Source organism: Nycticebus coucang, chromosome 4, assembly GCF_027406575.1.
Source record: "Nycticebus coucang isolate mNycCou1 chromosome 4, mNycCou1.pri, whole genome shotgun sequence".
NCBI lineage: Eukaryota > Metazoa > Chordata > Mammalia > Primates > Lorisidae > Nycticebus > Nycticebus coucang.
Genome location: NC_069783.1, coordinates 93,490,185 through 93,517,965, shown reverse-complemented (window position 1 = coordinate 93,517,965; position 27,781 = coordinate 93,490,185). Strand labels below are relative to the sequence as shown.

The window sequence follows — 27,781 nt, the reverse complement described above, 5'->3', positions numbered from 1 at the left end:
GACAGTGTCTCGCTCATGTTTAGGCTAGTCTCAAACACATGCACTCAAGCAGTCCACCATCCTCAGCTTCCCAGAGTGCTAAGATTACAGGTGGGAGCCACTATGCCTAGCCTATAAATTTCTTTAAATAAACAAACAAATTAGTAAGGATGGAAGAAATGTAATTGACAGAAGCTTTAGTGAAAAGATCAGTAGGGCTTGATAGCCAATTAAATAAATTGACTCAGTGAGAAGAATTAGTAATAATAGTAAATAATAAATACAGTACTTTTGTGCCAGATATTCTTCTAATGCTTTAATACGTAATTAACTCATTTAATTATCATATAACTCTATGAGATGAGGAAGCCATAGCCAGAGAAGTGACTTGCCCAAGGTCACTCAGCTAAGAAGTGCTCAGCTAGGATTATGAACATAGGCAGTCTGATACCAAAATATGCTCTTAAGCACTTTGCTTTGTAACTTCCCAATTGAGAATGATAGTACTTTCACTGGCATTCTCTGAGATCTGTACAGGAATACAAATTCCATTCTAACAAATATTAGGGGCCACAGGTGTATGAAAGTTATTCAGGTGGCCTGAGGTGGGGAAACTGGCAGATAAGGTATAGGAATTTCAGATACCCTGATCTCCCTTTCTTGGCAGCAGTATTGCTTCCAAAGCTAGTGGAGGAAAGGTGGCAACTTCAGCATGATTGCTCACGATTGTCAGGTCGCCATGTGTCCTCTTCCTATCTTTAATTTCTAGAGTGGCCTGATTTTTCATAATCTCCACTTCAGTTTACCAAAGAGAAGAAGGAAAGTTCAATTTTGTCCTTTTTTTTTTTGCAGTTTTTGGCTGGGGCTGGGGTGAACCCACCAACTCCGGCAAATGGGGCCGGCTCCCTACTCCTTTGAACCACAGGCGCCGCCCTTAATTTTATCTTCTTTAACACACTGCTTGATTATCAGCCTCAACAAATTTTTATTGACATTCAGTCATTACATAAAGACTCTGTACAGGCGGCATAGATACTGAAAGTTTTCAGATATTTTTCCTTTTTAGGTTCAAATCAATGTATAATAAAGATATAACCAGAAAAAAAAACTACTTAAATTGATCTATAATCAATATATACACAAGTCTCAATGAAGAAATGATCATTATACAATGGAGAAGACATAAAACTTGGGGAATGGGGAATTTGAGTTGAGTTTTAGAAATCTCTTCATTTAAATGGAGAAAGGGTGAAAGCAAGGCTTATGAGCAGAAGATAACATGCTTCTGAGTGTCTGTGTTAAGAATGGGTAGACTAGTAGATTTTTTTTTTTTTAAAAGACAGGGTCTTGTTCTGTCACTCAGGCTGGAGTATGCACTGACATGATCATAGCTCACTGCAACCTCGAACTCCTGGGCTCAAGCAATCCTCCTCTCTCTGCCTCGAGTACCTAGGACTACAGGCGTCCACCACCATGCCTGGCTAATTTTAAAACTTTTTTGTAGAGATAAGGTTGTAGAGATGTGTTGTTCAGGCAGGTCTCAAACTTGTAGGCTCAGTGATCCTTCTGTCCTATCCTCGCAAGGTGCTGGGATTTCAGGTGTAAGTTAATAGGCTTGGCCTAATGTGTCTTTAATTAGAGTTGTTCTTGGAGGTGTGAAGAAGGTAAAATTGGTGAAGTGGAAAGGGACCATATTTTGAAGAACTCTGAATGTTGGGTAGGTTTAGATTTTTTTTCCTTTCTCTTTTTTTTTGTAGGTTTAGATTTTAATAGATCCTTGTTATTTAAACATGGTCCTTGTATTAACCAAGTAAGGATCATAAAGTAGCTTGTTAGAAATGTAGAATCTCAGGCCTACTGTAATTAAGAATATGCACTTAAACAAGATTCCACAGTGATTCACATGTTTAGTAAAATTTGAAAAGTACTGCTATAGTGAGAAACTATTGTTATTCTAAGTAAAATATCTGCAACTAGGAATACATTCTTCAATAGAAATTATTTAAGAAATAGTAGGATTTAAGAGTAGTCCATAAAGTTCTAAATTATTCATAATTTGAAATACTCTGTAAGAGCTAATCACCATGTTCCAGTTGGGGCAGTCACTATTAGAAAGAAAAAAAGGAAAATAAATCTGTCAGCCTGCCTAAGTGCTAAGTTTCACAGTGTGAAATATCTGGTTTTAATTTGTATCACTCTAAAGAGTAAGATTGAACATCTATTTAAGATCCATTTTTATAAATGTCTGTATTCTTTGCCAATTTTTCCATCAGAGTATTTCTTTTTCATTTATAGGAACTATATATTAGGGAAACTAGTTCTTTGTGATATAAGTAACGAGTTGTTTTGTTAGTATACAATAGCAACAGCCAACATGTAGCTAATGGCTACCTTGTTGGACAACAGAGGCCTAGATGTAAACGACTTATGTGTTACTGACCCATATTTGCATAGTACCATGATTATAGAGGGGTTAGGATAGGGCATACCTTCTTTGAAAAGCAACTTAAATATCACAGTTTTGTATTTGGGAAACAGAAAAAAAAATTGTAACAAAATTTTGAGAAACTAAAGCTTAATAAAATACTCCTGGCTGGTGGGAAATGGTTAAAAACAATCGAAAATATATCTAAAAATGTTATGTATTTTTAAAATTTATTAATTATTATGAAAAATCACACAACTGTTTTAAACTGAATGCTTCTGTATTATTTCCCATTCTTTCTACTAGGTTACCACCAAGGAACATGATTTTGGTCTAGGGGCTCCAGGTTCTGAAGCTGAAAAATACCAGAAGACTATCCAGCTAGAACAAGAAGTGAGAAACCAAGACAGACTCGTCACTACACTGAAATTACAGGTTACCTTTAGTTACAACATATTTCATGAATTAAAGTGAGATGAGAGTCTATTTTAAAACAAGAAGATGGAGAATAAATCATTACTAATTCAGAGCTTGTTCAAATCTTATCGGTCTAAAATCATTCAATCTTTATCTTAACTATTTTGATAAACAGCTTCAGAGTCATTGAGTACAAACTGCATGCCAGCTGTTGTGTCATGTTTTCTTCTAGTACGTAGTCTGAATCATTCCAACCTTGTGAAAAATAATGTTATTTCCATTTTTAGACATGGAAGCTGACGTTCCAAAAGGTTAGTTGTGATTCTGTCTGAACTTCCAGGTTAGCTAGGATTTGAACCCAATTCTGTGAACTCCAAGTTCAGTATTGTTTCTGTTCTCCTTGTTTCTGACATGTGGTATAGCTATTAATAAAGGCTATTAATAGACTTCTTTTTGTAGAAAGGTGGATTAGTGTTACTTTTTCCTTTTCTGCCCTCTAAGTACACGTGAAAACTCTGAATATTACAAATGTTAAAAGACAGGGCGGCGCCTGTGGCTCAAGGAGTAGGGCGCTGGTCCCATACGCCGGAAGTGGTGGGTTCAAACCCAGCCCCGGCCAAAAAAAAAATCACAAAAAAAAAAAAAAAAAAAAAAAAAAGAGTTACAAATGTTAAAAGACTCTGAAAGGTGGCAAGAAAAAGGAACTTTGGCTGGGGATTTCAAGACACTAAGAAAAATACATTAGTGAGTTCTTGGATTTCTTTTTACTCTATATATCCCAGACAGGGTGCTGGAAAAACTATCAGCTGGAAATGATAATAGGCATAAACAACAAAACAATGCCAGAAAAGCCATCACCCCCACAGCCAAGGGACCAGGAAAGGGGTAACCTGTTAAGGCAAATGTTTAGAAATAACTGCCCATTCCAAGCAGCTACCACAGAGAAAGCGACAGCCCCATTCCTGCCATCGTAGGCCAAGTAAAGAGTCTTGATTTCATCCTCACCAGGTTGTAAGGAGGAGCCCTGTTGTGCCTGACCCCACATTCTCCCACCTACCCCCACCAGGGTAATGGCAAAGAAGGCTAAGTGAGGAACCACGAATTTTATTCTTACCAATGTCCTGGTGTCAGGAGAGACTACAAGAAGAGCCAAGACATCTCTTCCTACCCTGTAGTAAGAGGTGGGTGATGTCAGAGGACACCTAGTATAGAGACTACCTCTCAGCAGTGTTGAACTTACCCACCCATAGTGTCAGTGAAGATCACGTGGTAAACAGTCAAAAGGCACCTCTATTCCTCCCAGCTCTGGTGGTAACAGCATAGGGCTAGCGATGAGCCTGAACTCCTACCTGTGCCTAGCAGCAGCTAGGAGCTCCACTCTCCTCAGGTGTTAACAGAGGCCAAGTGGAGAAATTGGACTTATCTCTCCACCTAGCAGTAATGAGGCAGTGTGTCCCCCCTTTTTAGCTGGAGTTATATAGAAGGCTTATTAAAACATAAGATCTGGAATCGGGAAGATCTGGAAAAAACAATCAAGAGAAGTTAACATGAAACAGATATTAAAATTTTCTGACAAGGATTTTTAGAGTAGTTATAAAAATGCTTGATAAGCAATTAAGAGCATGCTTGAAAGAGATGAAAAAATAGAAAATGTCAGCAAAGAAATAAAAGACAAGAACATGGCAATTTTAGAACTAAAATTCATCCACATAAAAATCTGCATATAAATATTTATAGCAGATTTATTATTATAACTGCTGAAACTTAGGAGCAACCAAGTAAGTTGTCCTTTGATAGATAAGCAAACTGGCACATCCCTACAATGGAATCATATATGATGATAAAAAGGAATAAACTACCAAGCTACAAAAAGTCGTGGAAGAACTTTGAAAGTTTATTTCTATTGATAGCAAACTTAACAAGGGCAGAATGATTCCAACTATGTGACACTCTGGAGAAGACAAAACCAGGAGACCATAAAAAGAACAGTGGTTGCCAGGGATTCGGAGGAGAGGGGATGAGTAGATGGAGCACAGGACTTTTAAGCAGTAAAATTATTCTGTGTAATATACTAATGGCAGAAATATGCCATTCTGTATTCACCAGAATCCACACAATGTACCACAATATCAAAAGTGAACCCTAATGTATACTCAGGACCTTAGTTGATAATGTATGAATATTTTTCCATCAATTGTAACAAATGTAATTTGTGACTCTATTAATACAGAATGTAAATAATAGAGGAAGTTGGGGGGTATGGAGGGAATATGTGGCAACTCTGTACTTCCTAACCAATTTTTCTGTAAAACTAAAACTGTGCTAAAAAAATTCTATTAAAAAATATGTGTGAGAAAATATTCTATATCACATATCTGATAAGTGTTCAATATGCAGAATACATAAAGAATTACAACCAACACCCCTGTCACCCTCCAGCAAAGCCCCAACAGTTCAATTCAAAAGTGGGCAAAGGGCTTGAGTAGACATTTCCCCAAAGAAGATATACAAATGGTCAATAAGCACATGAAAAGGTGCTCAACATCACCAAGCATTAAGGAAATGCAAATTTAAATCACGATAAGATGCTTCTTCACACACATTAGGATGGTTGTTATAAGTATAATGGAAAGTAATGAGTGTTAGTGAGGATTCAAAGAAATTTTGAACACTTGTGTATTGCTAGTGAATGTAAAATGGTGCAGTCATGGTGGAAAACAGTTTGGTGGCTTCCGAAAAAGTTAAAGATAGAATGCCATATGGTCCAGCTATTCCGTTCCTAGGCATATACCCTAATGAATTTAAAGCAGGAACTCAAATAGATACATACAAATGTTCATAATAGCATTATTTACGGTAGCAGCCAAAAGGTAAAAACAACCCAAATGTCCACCAGCAAATGAATGGATAAACAAAATGTGATATGAACTTACAATGAAATATTCAACTTCAAAAAGAATGAAATTTTGATATGTGCTACAACATGGATGAATCATAAAAATGTTATACTAAATAAAATAATCCAGACACAAGAAGACAAATGTTTAATTAATTCCACTTATACCTCGAATGGCAAATTCATAGAGACGGAGTTACTGTTTGATGGATACAGAGTTTTTTGAGGAGGATGATGAAAGTTTCTGGAAATGGTAATGGTGATGGCTGCACTGCACAACACCGTGAATATATTTAATGCCGTTATATGAACTGTACACTTAAAACATAGTTAAAATGGTACATTTGTTATTTTGACATAATACAGTTTCAAAATACACAGTAGAAAATTAAAAAATCATATTCTCAACAGAACGGGGAGGAGAGAGAGGAATGAACTGCTGACTGTGGGAATAGGAAAAATAGAAATCATCTAATCTGAACATCAGAGAGAAAAGAGAGTGAAAAAACGTGAGTAGAGGCACAAGGACAGGTAGAACTATAGCAAAAGGTCTAAGATTTGGGTCATTGCAATCCCAGAAAGAGAGGGAAGAGAGTGGGGCTGAAAAAATATTTGAAGAAATAATGGCTGAAAATTCCCCATATTTGGCACAAAGACATAAAACAGATAAAAGAAGGTAAGTGGACACTTAACAGGAATCATCCAAAGAAATACACATCAAGACATCTTGTAATCAAGCTTTTGAAAACTAAAGACCAAAAAAAAAAAAAGTTCCTAAAGTAACCAGAGAAAAACCATGCATTACCCATGGGGGACACCAATTCAAATAACAGCAGGTTTTTTCCATCTGAAAGCATGGCGGTAAAAAGGAAGTAGTGCAACATTTTTCAAGTACTAGAACTATCAACCTTGTATACTGAATTCAGAGAGTGAATCCCTGAGGAATGAAAGGAAAATCAAGATAGTCTCAGATGAAGGAAATTTTTTTTTTGTTTTGAGACAGTCTCACCAAGTTGCCCTTGGTAGAATGCTGTAGCATCACAGCTCACACAACCTCTAACTCTTGGGCTCAAGCGATTCTTTTGCCTCAGCCTCCCTTGTAGCTGGGACTATACGGCGCCTGCCACAATGCCCCCCTATTTTTTTTCTTGTTTGTTTAGCAGGCTCAGGCTGGGTTCAAACCCACTAGCCCTGGTGCATGTGGCCAGTGCCCTAACCACTGAGCTGTGAGTGCCAAGCCAAGATGAAGGAAAACTTAAAAAGATTTGTTGGCAGCAAAGCTACCCTAAATGAATAGCTAAAGGAATTTCTTTACTCAGAAAGATGATTTAAAAAAGTAATCTTGGAACTGTAGGAAGGAAGAAAAAATGTTATATAGATTTTTAAAAAATGGATAAATGCAATAGAATTTCCTTTTTCTTTTTTAGTTTTCAAAATTATGTTTGTCAAATATGGTTCTCAATGCATGTAGATGAGTTCTTTAAGATAGTCGTTAATAATTTTTAAATAACAGAGTAAAGGGACATAAAAGGTTAGTTTTCTACACTTTTACTTCAACTAGTAAAATGTAGGCTGTGGTAAGTTATGTATATATAATGTAAAACCTAGCAACCACTAAATAAAAGATATACCAGAGATATACTCAAAAAATAAATAAAAGAATTATAAAAAATGTTCAGATAACCCATAGAAGGCAGCAAAAACAAAACAAAAAATAAAACCAGAGAACAAAGAGAAAAATTCACACTTAAGCCTTAATGTAATACTTAATAATTCCATTAACTATAGTTTAAATAGACTAATAAAAAGACAGGGTAAAAAGACAGGTACTGGCACAGTCTTATTTAAAAAGCATGACCCAGTTATATGCTGTCTATAAGAAACTTGTTTCAGATATGATAAAACTAGGTTGAGAGGCTTACATACCTGAAGACTTCTCAAGCTGACACTAAAAATGTGATTTATAAAAGAAAAATCGATAATTTAGACTTCAAAATTTAAGATTTTATCTGTAGAAGACTTTGTTAAGATGATGAAGAGACAAGCTACAACCACAAATCTGCTAAAGGACTTATCTCTTGTATCGTAAGAGGAACCTTCAAAATTTAACAGTAAAAAAGCAAACAATCCAATGAGAAAATGAGCAAAAGAGATATTTCACAGAAGGCTGTATGGTTGACAAGCATATAAAAAAGTTGTTCAGCCTCTGTCAACATAAGGGAAATGCAAAATAAGACCATGATGAAATAACAATACTATAGCTAGTAGAGCTGCTAAAATAAAAAATTAGGGACAATACCAAATGCAGGTGAGGATGAGGAGAAACTGGATCACTCATCCATTCCAGGTGAGAATATAAAATGGTCCAGCCACTCTGGAAAATAGTTTGGCAATTTTTAGAAGGCTACATATATATTTACCATACAACCAATTAGTTGCACTCCTGGGAATTTGTTCCAGAGAAATGAAAATACCTATTTAAAAACCTGTATTCCATTGTTCATAGCAGCTTTGTGTGTTATAGCCCCAAACTGGAAACTGTTTTCCTTCAATCTGTAAATAATTAACCTGTGATAATCCATGCCGTCAAATATTACTCAGCAATAAACAAGAATGAACAATTGATTCATGTAACAATTTGGATGGATCTCAAGGGCATTATGCTGATTGAAAAAAAGAGAATCTCAAAACATTATATCCTGTATGATATCATTTCTATAACATTCTCAAATTGGCAAAATTGTACAGATTATTGGTTGCTAAGAACTGAGGGTGCAGAGGGCGAAGATATCAATAGAAGGGATAGCAGGAGAGCAATCTCGTGGTGATGGAACAATTCTGTATCTCAATGTGGTTGTTACAGTGATCTGCAGATGTGAGAAAGTGACGTAGAATACTATGTACATCAATGTCAAATCTGTAACTAAGGTTTGATATTGTAACTAAGATGCAGCTGTTGGGAGAAACTTAGCAAAGGGCACATGAGACACTTCTGTACTACATTTGCAACCTGTGAACTTTACTTATTTACAAATAAAGTTAATAAAACTAATTTTTGAGTACCTATTACCTCTCGGAAATTTTACTTGCATTTTTATGTGATCACTAACTCCAATCCTGAAAATTATATTCTGTCCATTTAACAGATAATACTCAAGAGGCTCACATTTATTTTTTCTGAAGTCAGATGCATCTCTTAGGATCAAGAAAATATGGTAAATTGTCCAAGGTTTACAAACCTTGTATTTACCTGTAACAGAATTTAAATTTAACTCTGCCAAAGTCCACATCCTTTCTGTTCCTCTAGACTCCTTCTAAAGCATTTTTGTCTTGAAATTGAGTAAAAGTTGGGTTTGATGTCAAAGGTGAAGGAAGTGTTTGTTGATAATTTGTTTCATTTACTCATTTAACAATAATTTGATCACTATGTATGGGATACATAATAAATTATATAGAAATGAGGGTTATGGTCTCTTTTTAAAAAAATTTTTGTGGGGGTTATGATTTCTTAAGTTTCTTGGAATTTGGTAAAAAGTTCAAGGAAGGGATTTTAATATACCTTACGAGATGCTAAGATAAAGCTATGTAAGAGACTTTACGGGAACACATGTGGGAAAGGAGATGCATTTAGCCTTTCCTGATGTGGGGGAGGTTAAGAGACATTGTTAGTGTGCTCTGATTACTGAAACATTTGGCACAGTAGAAGCCATGAACAAAGACAAAAAGCAAGTAAGTAGATCAATTGAAGTTTGTTTGTTTACCCCACATTCTATAGTTTGTATAAAAAATTGAAAGCACCTGAGATAAGGGAAGGGGCAAATAAACAGTGAAAGCCTGGGATGAGATAAACAGGTCATTGCACATGGTTTCTCTCTAAACGTGCAGACTCAGGTTTAAAATTTCCAGAGGCAAAGCAAAAAGAAACACTGGTTATATTACTTATGGTTATTAGGATAAGAATAAACCAGATAGCTGAAAGAAGTATATATTTTCCTGAAGCTGAGGGCTGAGGAAAGTTTTCCCTGAAGATTCTCAAAGGCAGTTCTGTAACACATAGTATGTAACATTTTAATAACTTCCCTAAAGTAAGTTTTTAAAAAAGTTTAGTAAGATTATTTTTTATAGCAGGTCTGGAGCTTAAAGGGATGGTGAGATACTAAGCTGAGCAAGTAAGTGGGGTTGGGATCATAACTGGCATTTTTTCTTTTTATTCTCAGTGTGATGAGGTATACTATAAGGTTTTAGGAATGAAATGAAATTTGCACTTTTGAAGACTTTCTAGCAGTATGTGGTAGAAAGTCAAAAGAGAAGAAGCGAGTAGGAGGTATTGCTAAAATTTAGGCCAGTTATGATTAAACAAAATAAATATTTTGTTTTCTGGTTTTGATAATTGAAACTCTTTATCTCCAAATCTCATGTGTTAGTGTGCCTTACAAAATGCCAAAGTGAAGTTTGGATTAAAATAATGACTTATTGTTCCTCTTGGTGAGCTATTTCATGGGTATAATAAATGGCATTGTAGTACATTTAGTTAAAAATAACTCATGACCTTCAGTACGTTTTTATATAGTAATAAATTACAGATAAAGTTTATATTTTTAAAGAAAACTTTGTTGATTTTGATAGCTTGGAAGAAGATATCTGTACTGCTGTTTGAAAAGGGCAAGGTCAGAGCAAGAATAATGTTAGAACTGAGAGGTCAGAGATTTAGCAATTTTAGATGCTCCTGAAAGACTGGGACTTCTGTTTTTAATCATGTTTTACAGAGTACCAACACAGTGTCTTGAACACGGTAGGTGCTCGGTATTTGTAAATACACAATGAGAAGCAAGTGTTATGGAAAAGTATTTGTGCTACCACTTTATCTCAGATATTTCTATTATTGCACTTAACACATTGTGTTTGGATTTCCTGAAGTAAACAAAATACTCTCTGCGGACAGGTACCTAATCTATCTTATCTTTGGAATTTAATATAGTTCCTGACATGAGTCTAATTCTTTTTTCCTTTAAAGGGATTTGGATACCTTCATTACATTATAGAAAAGACCTTTTTCTTCACCCATTGATGGTTTGATAGTGAGCTGGAAAGGAAAGCTGTGGTCCTCCACATTAGTCAACAAATACTTGATTTGGTATTTAGCTTAGTTAAGTAAGTTACTGATATGTTCAATAAGACTTTTCTAAAGAGTTAATATATTTTGATAACAATTAGAAATTTAATTCTAAAGAACTCTTAATGATATTAATTGCTATGAAAATTAATTCTAAAACCGTAGTTGCTTTACTGCAGATACAAATATTTGGCCATTTCTCCAACAGTTTGGTAAAAAATCAATAGTAACTAAGTTTTTGTAGTAAATCACAAATTGTCTTGAAAGATATTGCTGTAAAAGTTAAAATTTTTATTTAATGTACTTTTTCAAATGGGTAATATATTCACATGGTACAAAATTCAGAAGGCACAAAAAGGTGTACAGTTAAGTCTCCTTGCCAGGGAACCAAATCTCCCTTTCTGATTTCGGTTACCTAGTTGGTCTCAAAAGGAAGCTAAGGAAATCTTTTAATGTGATTATTTTCTTTCTAATTATGACAGATTGAAGATCTCAAACAGACAAATCATGGCTTGGAAGAATATGTTAGGAAACTCTTGGATAGTAAGGAGGTGGTAAGCAGTCAAGTAGATGATTTAACCAGCCACAATGAGCATCTTTGTAAAGAATTAATTAAAATTGACCAACTAGCAGAGCAACTAGAAAAAGAGAAAAATTTTGTGGTGGATACCGCTGACAAGGAACTTAAAGAAACAAAGGTATTAGATTTATTACTGATTAGGATCTTAATTCTACTTTAAACATCATGTAATTATTAAATGCAATGGAAATGTGACATTCTTGTATCATTTGAAAGCTTTTTTTGATTTGACGTTATGTTTATATATCCTAAGGATTAAACTGTTTCTCATGTTTTATTTCTTTTAAAAAATTTTGTATAAAAATTTCCTAAGTAATATGTAGTCATTGTAAAAACTTCAGAGCAATGGGAGTATTCTGTTAACATAATGTTACTCTCCCTCCCCAGTTCCTCTCTCCTCTGCAGAGCTATCTATAAACAAATAGATCCATTTATTAATATTTCCATCTGCCTATTTTCACAAACATAATTTATTTCCTACCTTTAAAAAATATTTTTTTACCAAACTAAAAATAGATCTACTATATAATCAAGCAATTCTACTGGTGGCTTTATATACAAAAGAAAGGAAATTAGTATGTTAAAGAGAGACCTGCATTTCCATTTTTATCACAGCACTGTTCACAATAGCCAGTATTTGGAAGCAATCTAAGAGTCCATCAAAGGATAAATGGATAAAGAAAATGTAGTGTACACAAGAGAATGTTATTCAACCGTGAAAGAAAATGAAATCCTGTCATTGGCAGCAAAATTGATGAGCCTGAAGGACATTATGTTCAGTGAAATAAGCCAGGCAAACAAAGACAAAGATGTGTGTATTGCGTGTTCTCATCTACTTGGAATCTAAAGAAATTGATCTCATAGAGATAGAGGGTAAAATGGTAGTTACCAGACGCTGGAAAGGGTAGAGAAGAAGAGAAAATGAAGAGAAATTAGTTAATGGGTACAAAATACAGCTAGATAGAAGATATACGTTGTAGTGTTTGATGGCATATTAGGGTGAATATAATCAGTGATTTATTGTATATTCCAAAATATCTAGAAGATTTAGAATATTCTCAACACAAGAAATGATAAATGTTTGTGGTGATAGATACCCCGGTTACCCTGATTTGATCATTTTACATTGTATACATGTATTAAAATATCACATGTACCCTGCCAATATGTATAGTTATTATGTATCAGTTAAAAAGACAATTTAAAAAAGTTTTTTACCAAAATTAAAAAGTTCTATGTAGTTAAATTTACCAATCCCTTTCTTTACTGACTTGTGGGTTTTGATTATTGTTTAGGAAGGCCTAACCATCTCAAGAACTATGAAAATATTTTCTGAAGTTTTAAAAATACTTTTTGTTTTAATTTTAATACTGCTAGAATTTTTTGTTGTTGTTCTAATGTTAGGTGGGGTTGACTTTCTTTCTCCACTGTTTGAAGTACCATTTGGACAGATACTAAATTCTCATGTATCTGTGAATATGTTTCTGGACTATTTGCTTTGATTCATTTGCCTTTTTGTATGCTACTTCTACTTTAGTTGCTGTACCTTTATGATATTTTGGTGAATTTTTTTTTGATTGAATTTTAGAAGTGGACCATGAAATTTTGAAACTAAGAACTTAAATACAGTTATAAAATAAAGAAAGCTTCATTTCTCATTGCTGCCTAAAATAAGACAGCATATTTGAAGGCTGAAAAACAACCTGTTGAATTTAAAATGATATGTGTGATGTGCTTATTTGTCTTGATTTTATTAATCACCAAATTAGTAAATGGTGTCTATAATGAGGCATTTTACCAAAGCTAATAGCTTTTTTATTTTTTATTTTTTTGAGACATGGTCTCACTTTGTTGCCCAGGCTAGAGTGCAATGACATCATCATAGCTCACTGCAACCTCAAATTCCTGGGCTCAAGTGATCCTCCTGTCTCGGCTTCCTGAGTAGCTGGGACTACAGGCATATGTCACCATGCCTACCCAATTTTTCTATTGTTTGCAGAGACAAGCTCTCCCTCTTGCTCAGGCTGGTCTCGAACTTCCGGCCTCAAGTGATCCTCCTGCCTAGGCCTCCTAAAGTGCTGGGATTACAGGTGTGAGTCACCCCATATGGCCTGCTAATTGTCAATACGTGTTATTTCTTAAATATTCCTTTACATAGTACATAATAAAGCATTTAATTCAACAAATGTTCAGGTCGAGAACATGTTATTGAAAGTGTTACTTGATACAATAATTTGAAATATAAGAACCCAGTTGACAAACTCTAGGATTGTATGTGTTTTTATGGACTAATCTTACTTATTTAGACTCCTTAAAAGATAAATAAGTCTAAATTAGTGACAGGTGACTAATAGAGAATTTCAATACATAAATTTTATTACTTTGCCGTAAGGACACAATCTTCTCTAACAATATTGTCTAGACGAAGTCCTTAGCAGAACTGCTTGAGAGAGTAGTTCTAAGTAGTAGGAATTGTTTCTTTTTAACTTTTTTTTTTTTCTTGAGACAGTGTCTCACTCTGTGCTCTGGATGTGCTGTGATGTCATAGCTTATAGCAACCTCAAATTCTTGGGCCCAACCATTCCTCTTGCCTCAGCCTCCAGAGTAGCTGGGATGACAGGCAACTGCCACTATGCCTGGCTAGTTTTTTCTATTTTTAGTACAGATGGAGTCTTGCTTTTACTTAGGCTGGTTTTGAACTCTTGAGCTAAAGCAATCTACCTGCCTCGGGCTCCTAGAGTGCTAGGATTACAGGTGTGAACCACTGAGCCCAGCCTGTTTTTAATTTTTCAGTTATGTATCTTTTAATGGTTGCTCCTAAAGTATTTGAAGGACATTTAAAAGTAGGTTGAATATTTAATTTTTTTCAATTTTTTGTTTGTATCGTTACTTTCTTTAAGAATAATATTCCTTCATTCACAGTTTAATGGTAAATTGTTCAGTCTTTATATAAATTATAGAAGTTATCAAAATTTAAGAGTTTTATTATGTGTTCTTTGCTTTTTTTTTTTTTTCCAAATTAAAAATTAAATGTGCTCCTTCCCAGACTTAGGGGAGGCAAGTTGACTGAATTCCTATGATAAAAATACCCCTTTTACCCCTTTTAAGAGTTTTAGAAAATCGGTAGGGTCTGTGTTTTAGAGAGAGTGATTGTCAGATTGAACTCTTTCTCCTATCAAAAGGGAGAATTTTAAGAATGGAAAATATTTAAAATATAAGAGCTGTCATTTTTCTGTAACTGAAAATATTAAATTCACAGATAGAAATTTTGCCTGGCTCATGGAAGTATTTTTCTAGGAAATAGGTATTTATAGGTGGAATGTTTAATATATTTGATGATTGGAAAGCTGTTGGAGGAAGAGGTAGGGAGCAGTCTTAAAGCAGAGATAGCATTGCTGATCCACGGGAAACCTAATGAAAAGAGGACAAAATAGAAATAGGTCCTTTGTTTTGGTAGAAGGCCCTGCAATGAGGATATCACCAACCTCAGTAAGTGAATGTCCCAGGGTAGAATGGGGATTAGAAATGTGCATGACTGGGCGGTGCCTGTGGCTCAGTCGGTAAGGCGCCGGCCCCATATACCGAGGATGACGGGTTCAAACCCGGCCCCGGCCAAACTGCAACCAAAAAATAGCCGGGCGTTGTGGCGGGTGCCTGTAGTCCCAGCTACTCGGGAGGCTGAGGCAAGAGAATCGCTTAAGCCCAGGAGTTGGAGGTTGCTGTGAGCTGTGTGAGGCCACGGCACTCTACCGAGGGCCATAAAGTGAGACTCTGTCTCTACAAAAAAAAAAAAAAAAAAGAAATGTGCATGACTGACTAGCTCTGGGGATATGAACACCAATGTGGTTTATCACCTTAAGTCATTGGATATGCATTTTATATTCATATTTACTGGGGAGAGATTCCTTGCGTAATTTGTGGGATGAAACTTGAAATGAGAGTTTCTAATTTGATAGCTGAGAAAGAGTGTTTGAGTTCCTACAGTGTATGAGATTATGCTCTAGATCAGGCATCCTCAAACTTTTTAAACAGGGGGCCAATTCACTGTCCCTCAGACCGTTGGAGGGCCAGACTGTAGTTTAAAAAAAAAAACTGTGAACAAATTCCTATGCACACTGCACATATCTTATTTTGAAGTAAAAAACAAAATGGGAACAAATACAATTCACACCGCTTCATGTGGCCCGCGGGCCGCAATTTGAGGACGCCTGCTCTAGATAAATGGAGGGAGAGTTTGAGGCTAAAGCTACTGTTTTTCTGGAATTGAGAGAGTTAGTATTAAATTTATAGAAGATTTTACTTTTAGTTAGTTTTGTTTATTTTTATTTTACTTTTTTGAGACAGGGTCTTGCTCTTTGACCCAGGATAGAGTACAGTGGCATCATCGTAGCTCTCTGTAACTTCAAACTCCTGGGCTCAAGAGATCCTTTTGTCTTAGACTCAAGTAGCTGGGATTACAGGCATGTATCACCATGGCCAGCTAATTTTTCTATTTTTTTATAGAGACAGGGTCTCACTCTTGCTCAGGCTGGTCTTGAGCTCCTGATGTCAAGCAATCCTCCTGCCTTGGCATCCCAAAGTGCTAGGGATTATAGGTGTGAACCACCACACCTGACCTAGTCAGTTTTATTTTTCATTATTATTATTTTGGCAGTTTTGGCTAGAGCCGGGCTTGAACACTCCATCCCTGGTATATGGGGTCTGTGCCCTACTCCTTGAGCTACAGGCGCCACCCAGTTAGTTTTATTTTTAAAGACGAACAGAATGACTTCTTCCATCATTTATTTCATAAAATGTTTTGAGTATTTATTATTGTTATCATCTATTGCTATGTAACAAATTACTCTTAAATTTTAATGGCTTCAAACAACAAAGATTTATATCTCCCAGGTTCTGTAGATTGGGAATTCAAGAGTGCCTCCTTAGTTGGGTGGTTCTGGTTCCTGGTTTCTCAGAAAAATATGAGATCAAGATGATGGCCAGGCTGTAGTCATGGCTTGATTGCTACCAGAGGATTTACTTCTGAGATGGCTAACTCTAATGACTTTTAATTGTTGGCAGAAAGGCCTCTATTTCTTGCCCGGTGAACCTCTCTAGGGTTGCTTGATGTATTCTTTGTGACAGCTGGTCCCCCTCCCTACTCCCAGCCAATGTTCCAAGAGAGATAGCAAGAAAGAATCTGCAGTGCCTGTGACCCAGGCTCAAAAGTTATGCACCATTACTTCCTTTTATTATCTTCATTAATTACATATAATCCACACTCAAGGGGAGGTGATTCACCTTTTGAAGGAATAAGTAATAGAATTTGTGGACATACATTAAAACTACCACCATAAGCTACAATGATGCCTTTGCACTCTATCCTAGGTGATGGAAGCTATATGCTTCTATTTATCTTTTCATCTTCAGTTGTTTATCATTCAGGCCTTCCTACAGTGTTTCCCAGATAATTGAACATGATTTTTTTGAAACATGAAACAGCAGGATTGTAATTTTACCATTATTAGTTGTTTTATGCAGTTTCTATTTTTAGTTGACATAAGGGCTGTTATTGAACTGGATCTCTGATGGCCTTTGTCATTGTTATTATTTTTGTGTGTGATTCAGTCAAAAATTATTTCAGAACCTGCCACATGAACGACATTGTGTAAGTCCTATTTAAGTTCGTAACCCCTGCTGCACACACACATATATTCTCTCTCTCCTGTTTCTTTTTCTCTGTTGCACTTTCCTACTCCTTTCCCTCCCTCTACTGCAGCTACACTGACCTCCTGACTATTCCTTGGAACTTACCAGACTTTCCTTTGCCTTAGGGCCTTTATATAGCTGTATCTTTTTTTGGAATGTTCTTCTCTCAGATTTCCCATATGGTTGACTTCTTTCCTCCTTTAAATCTTTGCTCAAAAGTCCACTTTCAATGAGGTCCCTTGATCACCTTATTTAAAATTCTGGCCTGTTCCCTCATAAACACTCCAAATATCCTTAATACTGCAATCTTTTTTCTAGTGCACTACATAATATTTTTGTTAGGTTTTTTTTTTTTTTTTTTGTCTTTCTAGCTGAAATATAAGGTCCCCAAAGGTAGCAATCTTTATCTGTTTTCTTCACTTTTTTGTCTTAAATGCCAAGCACTAGTGGTCATTGTATTATTTTTTTGAGTGATGCAATATATTTTGACTATTATCTTTTTTCTTGTTTTCTTAATTAATTAATTAATTAATTTTTTTATTTAGAGACAGAGTCTCATTCTGTTGCCCAGGATGGAGTACATCATGCAATTGTAGTTCACTGCTGCCTTGAATTTCTAGGCTCAAGCAATCTTCCTACCTCAGCTTTCTGAGTAGCCAGGACTACAGGCATGTGGCAACACATCTGGCTAATTAAAATAATTTTTTTTGTAGAGATGAGGTCTGACTCTGTTACCCAGGCTGGTCTTGACCTCCTGGCCTCAAGTGATCCTCCTGCAATGCCAAGATTTTAGTTATGAGCCCTTATGCTTGGCCTTGTTTTTCTTTTTCATTCCTCCTTTTCTTTTTTTAACTCTAGAGTGTTACTTCATGAGGGCAGAGAGTCTGTTTTACTCATTACTTTACCCAGCACATAACATAATGTCAGGCATATAGTAGGCTTTCATGAATTGTCAAATAAATGAATATATTAGGTTAGTATGTTTTCATTTGGGCCAGTTATTTTGTTTTTCAGAGTAGAATCAGCATTTATCAGTATAAAAGTAATACATGTTTATTAGAAAAGTTTCAGTCCATATAGAAAAGTATGATGAAGAAAATATCTATCATAATCATACCTTGCTATACCTAGATAAAATTAGTCTTCTTCATTTATATGTTATTGGTTATGTTTTATAGGTGTGAACCATCATACCTGGCTCTATTGTGAGTTTTTATATTTAGTATGGAACTCTTTACACAATATTCAAAATAGACACTTGTATTTTTAGTGTCTATATAGTAGTATAATAGTATAAATTAAAACATTGAAAATTATTCAAAACTATACATAAGCTTACTTGAATCATACATAAGTTATGTTCCAAATAATAATATCTTTTAATATTTCATAAACTTAAATATGACTGCCAGAGAAACCTTAGAAGAGAACTTTGGTCTAAAGACCAAATGAAGTGACTTAATTCCAGAAAACTTAGATTTAAAATACAGCAGAAAATATTTATGAGGTTTTAAAATTTTTTTGTGTATATCCAAATTTCCGTCTGATACCATTTTCCTTCTGTCTGAAGAATTTTGTTGAACACTAAAAATTTACATATAGCAGGCATAATTAGGAAACAATTTAGTTTAGAATAATGAGGGAAAGGAGTATGAATTGAAAAAATACATTCATTAAACTCATATGCTAACTTTTAGCAAAGAACTTAATTTCTTTGCATTAAAAACATTTTTTTTTTTCGTTTGTTTGTTTTTGAGATAGAGTCTCAGTCTGTTGCCCAAGCTAGAGTGCCAAGGCATCAGCCTAACTCAGAACAACCTCAAACTTCTGGAATCAAGCAATCCTCCTGCCTTAGACTCCCAAGTAGCTGGGACTACAGGCATGGCCTACCATACCCAGACAATTTTTCTATTTTTAGTAGAGACAGGGTCTCACTGTTGCTCAGGCTGGTCTCCAACTCCTGCGCTCAAGGGATCTGCCAGCCTTGGTGTCCCAGAGTGCTAAAGATTATAGGCGTGACCAGCAGGCCTGCCAAAGCAATCTTTTCTGAATGAGGTAATTTGTGAAACTTTGAACTTCAGTCATTCTTTTATTACATTCTTTTTTTCATGTTCAGAATTATAATTAGTATTAACGTTTATTCTAGTTCATGAGGAATAAAATGTAAGTTATACTGGTAAAATATTAGTTAATATTTTATATAAAACATTGGATAATTTAAAGGTACTACTGTATTTCATCCTAGGTGAATTATATTTCATCATTTACTGTCAAAGGTAGGTAAACATAAGGGTTAGTTTATTGTTTCTTTAAAATATTCAGTCTTTCTGTTTTTATTTTTAAATGGCTCCTTTTTTATGCTCCTTTTTCATTTAAGTCAGTTTAAGAAGCTTTCATATAAATAATTTTATTAAAATGTTTTTCAGATTGAACTCATTTGCCAGCAAAATAATATTGCTATATTGGAAGATACAATAAAAAGGCTTAGATCTGTAAGTATATTCTTCATAAATAAATAAATAAAAGGGATTATTTTTATTCAGTTAATCAGCTACAAAAATTTTATATATATTTCCCCCCAGATATCATGCATTTGGTAAGCAATAAAAAATTTTTATTTTCTAAAATCAGTACCTGCTGCTAGGGAAGGAGGGTATCCCCATCTGTAAGAGTGGTGCTTTACTTGCTCCTTTCATCACTACTGCTTTTTTCCCCTCATGGGAGAGAACCAACTTTTGGTTGGTTTTATTAATGTGCTCAGCTATTACTTGATTTAAAATGATGACTTGAATAATTTATTCTTCGAAGATATATTTGTCTACACATTGTTTATTCCCCTTAGTTTTATATATATGTAGGGTGGCCATAAAGTTCATTGCAATTTAAAAGAGTGTGCAATTTAAAATTGCACATGAACTTTTTGGCCACCCTGTATATATATTTGTTTGAGGCAGAGTCTAACTCAGTTGCCTGGGCTAGAGTGCAGTGGCACCATCATAGCTCACTGCAAGCTCAAACTCCTGGGCTCCAGCCATCCTCCTGCCTCAGCCTGCCAAATATCTGGGACTACAGGTGTGAGCCACCACATAAGGCTGAGATTTTAAAATTTTTTTTGTAAAGAAGAGATCTTGCTATTGCCTAAGTTGGTCTCAAACTCCTGGGCTTAAGTAATCCTCCTGCCTTGGCCCCCCCAAACTGATAAGATAATAAACGTGAGCCACTGTGCCTAGTCTGTAATAAATATTTTTAGGTCATACTTTTGTTGCTTAATTTCAAACCATATGTTTTATTTATCTGACAATGTGAAATGAAACTGCTCTATTAAACAGTTTAACATTTTTTAAATTATTTAAAACACTCTATGGTTTTCTCCTAATAAAGTCTTTTGAAATAAATGTTGTAGAACATTATTTCTAAATATATTAAAGTGAATGGAAATTCATGGGAATGTATTTGAAAGCGCAAACAAGTATGAAATATTCAGCATCCATTTAATATATTCATTTATCAAATAATATTGAACCTAGGTGCTATAACAAATGCTTTGACAGTAACATATAAGTTTTTCTAAAGGAAGTTAATCTCATTTCTGAGACTTGTGCTATGTATATGGACATTTCTGATCTCTCTAAAATTTCTTCACCACTTTTTCTCCAAAACTATTGAGTAAATTTAGGGGTATTTGTAGTTAAATATTTCTAGAAAAGCTGGAAAGAAGGATATCTAGTTCCTTTTTAAAAATTATTGGCAAATAATTTCTTCATCGATTTATTGATAAGTAATTTTTAAATGGTCTATTTTTATAAAATATCAAATTTAATATTTTTAAGGATCTTATTTATTTTCAGGTTTATTTAGAAAAATGATCCTATACTTTAGTTTGAAATAATGGCCTAATTTTTTTCTCCCTTGACAAGATAATTTTAGAGACTGAAAAAGCACAAAATAAATCTCCTTCTAGACTCGATTCCTTTGTCAAGACTTTAGAAGCAGACAGAGATTACTATAAGTGTGAAGCTCAAAATTTAAGAAAGATGATGAGAAGTAGATCTAAAAGTCCAAGACGCCCATCTCCAACTCTCCGGGTAGGTTTGGAAACTTACAATTATTTTGGAGTTTGTTGCTCAACCACTGACTTTTATTCTTTGATTTACCTAATCAGGAAGTAATTTTTTTTTGATTGTTGTGAATTGGTATATCAAAGAGGTTGGGAAAGGTCTCTTTGATTGCACAGCAGACCATCAGTATTGGTTCTTTATCCTCAGCATAAATAGTGCTTGGGAAGTAATCAGACAAATGTGGAACAATTTGGGATGACACTGTGGTTAAAAAGATGATTTTTGTTCTTCTTAATTTCTTTTCACTATATAGTGTTGTTTGCGTAAGTATACTAAGAGATGGTATACTGCCATCCATAGCACTTCTCTATTAGTTCCATATGTCCAGGAAGAATTTCAAATTCCTTATATGATAATTCTAGGGTGCAAACTGTGATGTAGAACTTTTGAAGACAACAGCAAGAGATCGTGAAGAACTTAAATGCATGCTGGAAAAGTATGAGCGTCATTTGGCAGAGATTCAGGGTAATGTGAAGGTTCTTACATCTGAAAGAGACAAGACCTTTCTTCTTTATGAACAGGTACATTTATTTATTAATAAATGATATAAGTGGTAATATTCAGTTCTATAGGTATGTAATTCTTCTTTAAGTTCAATGAAAGTACTTAATCCTGCCAATCAAATTAATCTAACATTTGGGAATTACATTTGTTCTTAAGATATTCTTAATGAAATGTGATATATTTCTGGCTCAGCGCCCATAGCACAGTGGTTATGGCACCAGTCACATACACCAAGACTGGTGGGTTTGAGCCTGGCCAGGGCCAGCCAAACAACGGTGACAACTGCTACAACAACAACAAAAAGAAATGTGATATATTTCTAATACAATAAGTGCATGAGTACACATATATGTTACCCCTGTATCCTCCAAAAGATTATAGACGTGCATAGAAATAGTCTGATTTTGGAATAAGAAATGGGGGGACAGGGTATGGTAAGTCCAAGGTAAAAAAAAGCATGATTGGGGGTTATAAAGTACTAAAAAATCACTTTAGGAACTGCCACATAATTTGCCTAATTTTAGAGAGTAAAATCAGTGTGCAGTTTATCTGTACTTTCTAGCTTACAATTGTATAGCTTTTATTAATCAAATAACTTCTTTACCCAATGCATATTAAATTTCATAAATCACCAATGTAGTTTCTTTTGAAAGTATCAATAGGTCTGGGTGCAGTGGCGTGAGCTAAGGTGGAAGGATCACTTGAGCTCAGGAGTTCAAGACCAGCCTGAGCAAGAGGGACCCTGTATCTACTGAAAATAGAAGAACTAGCTGAGTACTGTGGCAGGGGCCTATAGTCCCAGTCACTTGGGAGGCTGAGGCAAGAGGATCACTTGAGGAGGTCCCTGAGCTTGACTGGGCAGGCGGTGCCTGGTGCCTGAGCAACTTTGTCTGAGCTTTGGGCCTACCTTGTCCACAGAGCTGCGGTCTTCAGCACTCAATTGGCTGGATGGTGCACAGTGCATAAGCATCTCTCCTGAACTCTGGGCCAGTGCTGTCAGCTGCGCAGCTTCATGAGCTTAATTTAGTGGGTGGAGCCAGAGCTGGGAGAGCGAAATTGATTTGAACTCTGGGCCAAGACTGTCTACTGATTCTTACACCCCTGGAGACACTGTCTGGGGCTGCAGATTCACCACTTAGACACTGTCTAGGGCTGCAGATTCACTACTTGTCTGCCTTTTTAGTACAGTGGTGGCATTGCAGCAGTGAGAAATGGACTTAACCAGATACAACCTATCAATTCAACTAAAAAAGTATAGTTAACATATTTAAAAAGAGAAAAAAGAGGAAGAAGCTGAAAATACTCATGAGGATGAATCAGTAGAACAACTCTGGCAACATGAAAAATCAGAACAAATCAATGCCTCCTGGAGATGTCAAAGGAAATACATTAGAAAATTCCATCCACAGAGAAATTGCTGAAATGTCAGAAATAGAATTTAGAATATGGATGGCAAATAAAATAATTGGAATGGAGGAAAAGATAGAGTAAACAGAGAACCAAAAAATAGTTCAGAAGTTGTCTCAAGAAATTAATGAATTCAAAGACAAAGTCACCAGGGATATGGACATAATGACATATACCGGAGCTTAAGGAGATGAAAAAGGTATTTGAGGAGCTTGAAAATACAGTAGAGGCCCTCAAAAATAGAGTTGATCAGTGTGAAGAAAAAATCTCAGATAAAGAAGACAAGGCTTTTGAACTATCCCAAGCATTCAAAGAGGCAGAAAAGTGGAAAAAAAGAACAGAATATTCCCTGAGAGAGTTGGGATCATTCTAAGAACTCAAACATCTGAATTATAGGGACTCCTAAAGGAAAAGAGGATGGTCCCAAAGGCACAAATTCTCTGCTCCAAGACATTATGGCAGAGAATTTCCCAATTATTGCAAGAGACACAGAAATTCAGATAGTAGATAGTTTTAGAACCCCAGCATGACTCAATCCAAACAAAGCATCTCCTAAACACATTGTAATTAATTTTGCCAGTGTTAATATGAAAGAGAAACTTCTGCAAGCAGCCAGACATAAGAAAAGTATTATTTACAAAGGCAAAAGTATAAGAATGACTGCAGATCTTTGAGCCAAAAATTTTCAAGCCAGAAAAGGATGGTCATCAACCTTCAACCTTCTTAAACAAAACAATTTCCAACCCAGGATCCTATACCCTGCTAAACTGAGTTTCATTTGTGATGGAGAAATCAAATACTTCACTGACATTCACATGCTGAGGAAATTTGCCATGATTAGACCAGCTCTATAGGAAATACTCAGACTCATTCTTCATAACAATAACAGGAGCGTATACCACCAAAGTAACTCTACCCAGAAATTAAATAACAAAGCCTAGCTTTCATAATGGTGAGAGGCATTAAATTAAGCTCTGGACTTCTGAAAAACATGATGACCAATACTCTGCCAGATCTATCAGTTCTCTCAATTAATGTGAATGGTTTGAACTCTCCTTTAAAGAGGCATAGGCTGGATGACTGGATACAAAAACTCAGGCCAGATATCTGTTGCATACAAGAAACTCACCTTACCTCAAAAGATAAAAAAAGACTCAGGGTAAAGGAATGGACAAGGGTATTCCAGGCAAATGGGAAGCAGAAAAAAGCTGGGGTTGCAGTCTTATATGCAGATACAGTTGTATTCACAACAACAAAAATAATGAAAGACAAAGGTGGATACTACATACTGCTCAAGGGAAACACAAAATATGAAGAGATTTCAATAGTTAACATCTGTGCACCCTATCTGAATGCTTCTTGATGTATAAAACAAACCCTAACTGATCTAAAGAATATGATGTCTTCCTGCACTGTAATAGTTGTAGATTTTAACACCCCATTGGTAGTACTGGACAGGTCCTCCAAGCAGAAACTAAACAAATAAATAATGGACTTAAACAAGACTCTAGAACAAATGGACGTGACAGACATTTATAGAATACTTTATCCTAACAAAACCAAATACACATTCTTCTCACTAGCCCATGGATCATCTTCCAAAATTGATCATATCTTAGGTTACAAGACGAACCTCAACAAATTTAAAAGAGTAGAAATTATCCCCTGTGTCTTCTCAGACCATCATAGAATAAAAGTTGAACTGAACAGCAACAGAAATCTTCATACTCAAATAAAATCATGGAAACTAAATAACCTTATGCTGAATGATAGCTGGGTCATAGACAAAATCAAGAAGGAGATCATTAGATTTCTGGAACAAAATGATAATGAAGCCATAAACTGTCAAAACCTGCAGGATACTGCAAAAGCAGTCCTTAGAAAGAAATTTATAGCAGTAGAAGCCTTCATCAAGATAACAGAAAGAGAGCAAGTCATCAACCTAATAGGCGATCTTAAGCAACTGGAAAAGGAAGAACAATCCAATCCCAAACCCAGCAGAAGAAAGGAAATAACCAAAATTAGAGCAGAATTAAATTTTAAGTTGAAAACAAAAGGATTATTCAAACGAGAACCAAAACATAAAGTTGGTCTTTGAAAAGATTAATAAAATTAATAAACCCTTGGCTAGACTAATCAGAAACAGAAAAATAAGATCTCTAATAACTACAATCAGAAATAATATAGGGGAAATAACAACAGAAATACAAAAGTTTCTCAATAATTACTACAAAAAACTCTATTCCCAGAAATATGAAAATGTAGAGGAGATGGACCAATATCTGGAAGCACAATACCTTCCAAAACTCAGCCAGGAGGATTTAGAAATCTTGAATAGACCAATTATCAAGTACTGAAATAACATCAATTATACAAAATCTCCCCAAAAAGGAAATCCCTGAACCAGACGGTTTCACACCAGAATTCTATCAAACCTTCAAAGAGGAACTAGATTCTCCAATGTATAAACTTTTCCAAAATACAGAGAAAGAAGGAATCCTCCCCAACACATAACTATGAAGCAAATATCACCCTGATCCCCAAACCAGGAAAGGATCCAACAAAAAAAGAAAACTATAGGCCAATATTAATGAATATCAATGCAAAAATATTCAATAAGATATTAGCAAACAGAATACAAAAACACATTAAAAAGGTTATACACCGTGATCAAGAAGTTTTATCCCAGAGACACAAGGTTGGTTCATACACCACATAAATAGAATAAACACCATATGATTCTTTCAACTGATGTAGAAAAGGCTTCTGATAATATCCAGCATCCTTTCATGATAAAAACACTATAAAAATAGGCTTAGATAGAACATTCGTTAAGCTAATAGAGGCTATCTATAGCAAACCCATAGAAATATATTGAATGGAGTAAAACTCAAAGCATTTCCAAATCTGGAAGCAGACAAGGATGCCCACTGTTTCCACTGCTAATTTAACATAGTGTTGGAAGTCCTAGCCATTGCAATCAGGCAAGAGAAGGAGATCAAAGGAATCCAAATGGTGACAGAGGAAGTCAAACTCTCCCTCTTCCCAGATGATGTGATCTTATACCTGGAAAACCCCAGGAACTCAACTACAAAGCTCTTAGAAGTTATCAAGGAATATACCAGCATCTCAGGATACAAAATCAATACCAAAAGTCAGTAGCCTTCATATGTGTTAATAATCATCAAGCCAAGAATGAAAGCAAAGGCTCTATTTCTTTTACAGTAGCACCAAAGAAGATGAAATAGCTGGGAATATATGTAACAAAAGATGTGAAAGATCTCTGTAAAGAGAACTATGAAACTTTGAGAAAGGAAATAGCAGAAAATGTCAGCAAATGGAAGAACATACCATGATCATGACTGGGAAGAATTAACATGATTAAAATGTCCGTACTACCCAGAGCAATCTATAGATTTAATGCAACTCCCATCAAAGCACCAATGTCATACTTTAAGGTACTTGAAGAAAATAGTATTTTGATTCAAATGGAACCAGAAAAAATCCCAAATAGCAAATACAGTTCTTAGAAATAAAAACAAATCTGGAGGTATCACATTGTCAGATTTCAGGTTATACAATAAGGCTATAGTGATCAAAACAGCATGGTACTAGCACAAAATAAAGACATAAATCTATAGAATAGGATAGAGAATCTAGAGATGAACCCAGCCATATATCATCATCTAATCTTTGATAAGCCTAACAAAAACATACAATGGGGGAAAAGAATCCTTATTTAACAAATGGTGCTGGAAGAACTCGTTATCCACTTGTAGAAGTCTGAAACTGGAACCGTACCTCTCACCATTGAGAAAAATTGATTCTCGTTGGATAAAAGATTTTAATTTAAGATACAAAACAATAAAAATTCTAAAAGATAGTGTGGGGAAAACACTTGAAGATACTAGCCTGGGAAAAAACTTTATGAGGAAGACCGCCCCTAGTAATCACAACAATACCAAAAATAAATAACTGTGATTTGATCAAGCTGAAAAGCTTTTGCATAGCTAAGGGTGCCACAAACAAAGCAAACAGACAGCCTTCAGAATGGGAGAAGATTTTTGCATGTTATGAATCTGCCAAAGGCTTGATAACTAGAATCTACAGAGAATTCAAATTAAACAATAAGAAAAGTGCGAACAACTCTCTCTATAAGTGAGCAAGAGATTTGAACAGAAACTTCTCGAAGCATGACAGATGAATGTCCAAGAAACACATGAAAAAATGCTCATATCTTTAATCATCAGAGAAATGCAAATCAAAACCACTCTAAGATATGACCTCATCTCAGCAAGATTAGCCCACATCACAAAGTCCCAAAACACCAGACACTGGCATGGATGTGGAGAGAAGGGAACACTTCTACACTGCTGGTGGGATTGCAAACTAATTCAGCTTTTTTGGAGACAAGTATGAAGAATCCTCAAAGATCTAAAAGTAGACCTTCCATTGACCCTACAATCCCATTACTAGGTATCTATCCAGAAGAACAAAAATCATTTTACCCCAAAGACATTTGCACTAGAATGTTTATTGTGGCTTAATTTATAATTGCCAAGTTATGGAAGCAACCTAAGTGCTCATAAATCCATGAATGAATCAACAAACTGTGATATATGTATACCATGGAATATTATTCAGCCATTAAAAA

General features: G+C 35.2%; 1 protein-coding gene across 10 annotated transcripts in view; it reads left to right on the top strand.

The window, feature by feature from the left end:
* Positions 1-27,781, top strand: part of TSGA10 (testis specific 10) — a 137,760-nt gene that overhangs the window by 6,138 nt on the left and 103,841 nt on the right. For 8 of the 10 annotated variants that reach the window (XM_053588362.1, XM_053588361.1, XM_053588360.1 and 5 more), the window contains 5 exons: positions 2,711-2,839; positions 11,313-11,528; positions 19,525-19,590; positions 21,016-21,183; positions 21,579-21,737. In XM_053588362.1, the coding sequence (XP_053444337.1) occupies positions 21,133-21,183; positions 21,579-21,737 (210 nt within the window). In that variant the 5' untranslated portion in view covers positions 2,711-2,839; positions 11,313-11,528; positions 19,525-19,590; positions 21,016-21,132. Of the gene's footprint in view, positions 1-2,710; positions 2,840-11,312; positions 11,529-19,343; positions 19,375-19,524; positions 19,591-21,015; positions 21,184-21,578; positions 21,738-27,781 lie in introns of all 10 variants that reach the window. The other 2 variants (XM_053588365.1, XM_053588364.1) reach the window with 2 other exon arrangements.